This window comes from Artibeus jamaicensis, unplaced genomic scaffold, assembly GCF_021234435.1.
Source record: "Artibeus jamaicensis isolate MK-2021 breed Jamaican fruit bat unplaced genomic scaffold, CSHL_Jam_final contig_1998, whole genome shotgun sequence".
Classification (NCBI taxonomy): domain Eukaryota; kingdom Metazoa; phylum Chordata; class Mammalia; order Chiroptera; family Phyllostomidae; genus Artibeus; species Artibeus jamaicensis.
Window position 1 is genome coordinate 350,598 of NW_026521407.1, and position 4,270 is coordinate 354,867.

The 4,270-nt window shown below is 57.0% G+C and overlaps 1 protein-coding gene across 1 annotated transcript; it reads right to left on the reverse strand.

Moving 5' to 3' along the window:
* LRRC3C (leucine rich repeat containing 3C) lies at positions 1–2,434 on the reverse strand. Its single transcript, XM_037140632.2, has 3 exons — positions 2,206–2,434; positions 1,961–2,009; positions 1–1,586 (listed from the first exon to the last, which is right to left on the reverse strand). Exons 1-3 carry the CDS (start codon positions 2,363–2,365, stop codon positions 785–787), a joined length of 1,011 nt encoding a protein of 336 aa, XP_036996527.2. The 5' UTR covers positions 2,366–2,434; the 3' UTR covers positions 1–784.
* Positions 2,435–4,270: the final 1,836 nt, after the last annotated feature.

Consider the following 4,270-nt stretch of genomic DNA (forward strand, 5'->3'; position numbering starts at 1 on the left):
GAGACCCCTTTACCCCCAAGGGAAAGTATTCAGGAAACCCTTCAGTAAGCAGAGGAGAGAGCAAAGAGATGGAGAGTCTCTGGAAAAGGAAGCGGGGGTTCCCCCAAAAGAGGGCTTAGGGAGAGGCGCCTGTGGCCAAGAGAGAGGGGGAGCTTCTTGGTAGAGGTGACAGAGAAGAGAGGAGGAGTCCCCTGGGACCTTCTCGATTTAACTGCATCCCAACCTTCTGATGTCATCGCGGGCTCGGTCCCACCACCACCCCTGGTCCCTCTTAGCACCTCCATTTCAGCCCCAAGGAAGGTCTTGCTGCCGCCCAGACGCTCCAAGTTGTTTTGCATCTTCTTTGCCTCTGTCCACCACCTTTCAGCCAGGGTCTCCCTCTTCTGCCCAAAGCCCTTCTCGCTCCTGAAGGGTCAGTTCAAACATCTGTCCAGTGAAGCCTTAAAGATCAGCTCAGCCAGGCTGGGGCTCCCACCCACAGATGCACCCACATGTGCTCCGACTTCCAAGTCGGCACACAAGCCACCTACCTCCTCTGTTCTGTGCCCCCACTACTGTGGACCCAGGAGCTCTGAGCCCTGCACAATGTGCGCCCAAAGTAGGCACCAAAAATAGGCACCCCAAATACTCCGAGCACCAGTAATAGTGTTGGTTGAGAGAGGGCAGGAGTTTAGGGGAGACAGAGGAGGAAGGGGGTGGGGGTGGGGTGGGCTGGGGCTTCAGAGGAGGCCGAGAGGTCGGAGGAGGAGAGAGAGCACCAGGGGGGAGAGTGTGGGCATGGCCATCAGACCCTGGTGCTGAGGGTGGAGGAGTCCTCGGAATGCACGGGCAGCAGGGGGGGCCTCTTTCGGGGACGCCGGCTCTCGTCCCGATTCTGCCACACATAATGGACCAGATAGGCCACCACCAGTGCCAGCCAGCCCCCCATGGTGACCAGCAGAGCCGCGTCTGTGCTCCGCCGCGCCCCGCCCCGCCCTGTCCCACACAGCTCTTCCTGCCCTGCCAGCGGCAGAAACTCCTGGCCCACGAGGTCTGGTCGGGCTCCCGGGCCACACACGATGCCCGTGCCAGTGCCCGGTGCCAGCCTCACCTGTCGGAGAACCTCCTGGAGGGCACAGTCGCAGTGCCACGGGTTGGCAGACAGGTTCACTTGGACCTGCAGCCCCAGGAAGGCCTCCACGGGCACCGAAGCCAGCTGGTTGGCAGAGAGGTCGAGCTGCCGCAGCACGCCTGCCAGACCCTGGAAAGCAGCCCCTGAGAGGTGGGCAAGGACATTATGGGACAGATCCAGCTCCTCCAGAAAAGGCAGGTGCTGGAAGGCACCAGCTGGCACTGATGCCAGCCGATTGGCATCCAGGTAGAGCTTGCGGGTGTCGTTGGGGATGCCAGGGGGCACGGCACTCAGGCCTGCCTGGCTGCAGCGGAACGTCCTCTCACCAGCTTCCTCTGCCACGTAGCAGCCCTGGGGAGGTACCCGGGGGCTGGGCATGGTGCCCCCTGTGCCCATCACCAGCAACAGGGACAGGAGGTGTCTGGATGGTGGGAGCATGGCCACAGACTGGCATAGCCCTGGAATAGAGTAGGATCTGGGCAAGAGAAAGACCCATAAAGAAAGAATGAATGAGTCAAGAGAGCTCTACTCCCCACTGCCAGCTCTCTCTCCCTAAGGTCTTCCTGTGGGGTCTCTTTGGATGGAGGACCCTCCTTCGGGGGATGTCTCAGGCCTGGGTGACTTTTTTGCTTCCTCTTTGGGGTTTAGGGCTCCTCATCAGGCCCTTTAGTTAAAGGATTCCCCTGGGCCTGAGACTCTTCTAGGGTGTCTTTGAGTCTGGAGGGCTAATCTGTGAAGTCTCTTGGGCCAAGACCCTGTTGTCATTCTGGGTCTGGGGGCTCTACGTTCCTGCTTCTGCCCATGTATTGATTTTCCTCACTGGAATAAAGTCTTTTCCCATCAACCTACCTGGGTGGCTGCCAGGTGGACCAGGGAGGCCCCAGAGGGCCAGCTGGCACTAGTGTGAAGGAGACAAAGAGGACAGGTCAGTAACAGGACTTCAGGATGTCCAGCCAGGCGAGGCGACTAAGGCCCCGCCTCTGTGCCCATCCACCCCTTTCCTGCAGCATCCGCCCCTCTGCCTGCCCCAGTTTTGTCTTCTCCGCCCAGCTCCTTCCTCCCTTGTCCCCTCCCTCCGCCTCTCAGCATCTCACCCCTGTAGGTGGGAGAGCCTTCTCCTGGGCTGCCCTCTCCCCAGAAGTAGCCTCCCTGCTGCTCCGCTCTGGAGACTCGCTTCCTCCCCCAGAAGCCCTGCTTGCTCGGAGCTGCTGGAAGCTGGGGACTGGGGCCCAAGAGTATTGGGTTTCCTGGCATGTGACTCCGGTCCCCGGGTATCAGACACCTGAGCCATGGCCTGGCCAGACGATGCCAAGACAGGGCAGATGCTGGACCCTGATGAACTCGGCCTGGGAGACCAGGCGCCAGTTCCATTCCCTGCCTTGGGCTCCCCTCCCAAGGCCTGCTGTTGTCATCTTCCATTCCCGTCTCTCAGCTGGGGAGGAGGCTCTTCCTTCCGGGACTTCGGTCCCTTGCCCAGGGCCTGGCCGAGTAGAAGGATCCCTGCTTGGCAGCCCTGCGGTGGGGGTGGGGGGGTCAGAGCTGGGTGGGTGCGATCTCACATTCACTGCCTCGAGCAAGCCCTCTCCCCTCAACTCATCCTTCCCCGCTCTCCTCTGCCCTCTACCACACCCCGTGGCGCCTTCTTCCCTGGTGAGCAAACTTGTCTCAGCCTTTTCCTTGGAAAACTCGTCTCTCTCTGGACCACACCATCTCTTGGCTCCGCACCCGGTGCCCAGCCCACTTGCTTGGCAGGGAGCGTGGTGGTTCGGTTTTAGTTTGTTCTCTGCTCTTGGCAGACGGCCCCTCTAGGAGCCAGAAGGGGTTCTTCAAGGTGCCTAACGCCTGATATGGCCGCCTACCAGTTTTCCTGCTGATTTCATGTTCTGGATTGGAGCTGACTCGGGTTCCCTCAGTTTGCTGGGGCCCTGGGCTCCCCAGTTGGAACTTTAACTCTCCTTCCTGCCCAACAGCCAGGGCGTGCTGGGATGATATTCCCTGGGGCTTATTTTTTTGTCCTCATCCAAGGACATTTTTTCATTTTATTAGAGAGAAAGAGAGAGAGAGAGAAACGCCAACTGGCTGCCTCCAGTACATGCCCCGACTGAGGACTGAGCCCACAACCCAGACATGTGCCCCGACTGGGAATCGAACTCTCAATTTGTGGTGTGTGGGACGATGCTCCAACCAACTGAAGCACACTGGCCAGGGCTCCTCGGGGTCTCTGAATCTCACACATCATTTGCAGCCCAAGCCACCGAGTTATATCACCCTCTTCTAATAGTCGCCAGGTACTGGAAGAGAGGGGTGTCACGGAGACTTGCACAGAAGAGGCTGGGGTCTCATGCTGTGGAGACCTCTCTGAGAAGGAGAACCTCACTGGTTTTTTTTTAAAGATTTTATTCACTTATTTTTAGGGGGAAGGGAAAGAGAGGGAGAGAAACATCAACGTATGGTTGCTTTTGGTGTATCCCCTGCTGGAAACTGGCCAGCAACCCAGGAATGTGCCCTGACTGGGAATCGAACTGTGATTGTCTGCTTCACAGGCCCGTGCTCAATCCACTGAGCTACACCAGCCAGGTCCTCGCTGGTTTTTTTAAAAAATAATATATGATGGATACTAGTGCATGTTTATATGTCTATATTTAATTTACACTTTTTAATTTTTTTTTAAATTTTTTTTAAAAATATTTTTTTATTTATTTTTTGAGAGAGGGGAAGGAAAGGAGAAAGAGTGGGAGAGAAACATCAATGTGTGGTTGCCTCTCCTGAGTCCCCTGCTGGGAACTGGCCCGCAACCCAGGCATGTGCCCTGACTGGGAATCGAACCTCGATACTCTGGTCCGCAGGCCCGCGCTCAATCCACTGAGCTACGCCAGCCAGGGCTACACTTTTTTAATTTTTAAAAAAGATTTGATTTATTTATCTTCAGATGGGAAGGGAAAGAGAGAGGGAGAGAAATACCAATGTATGGTTGCGTTGCATGCATCCCTTGCCGGGACTTGGCCTGCAACCCAGGCATGTGCCCTGACTGGGAAGGGAACCACGATCCTTTGGTTCCCAGGCCGGTGTTCAATCCACTGAGCTATACCAGCCAGAGATCTTGCTGGGTTTTGTAAGAGACTATGGGTGACCAGATTGGACACAATCGCGGGCCCAGTG

Coding starts and splice junctions, on each gene's coding strand:
- LRRC3C (XM_037140632.2), bottom strand. CDS start 2,365: ATGCCAGGAAACCCAATACTCTTGGGCCCCAGTCCCCAGCTTCCAGCA. Junction 2,010..2,205: donor AGGCTCTCCCACCTACAGGG/GTGAGATGCTGA, acceptor CCTTCACACTAG/TGCCAGCTGGCCCTCTGGGG. Junction 1,587..1,960: donor TCCACCTGGCAGCCACCCAG/GTAGGTTGATGG, acceptor TCTCTTGCCCAG/ATCCTACTCTATTCCAGGGC.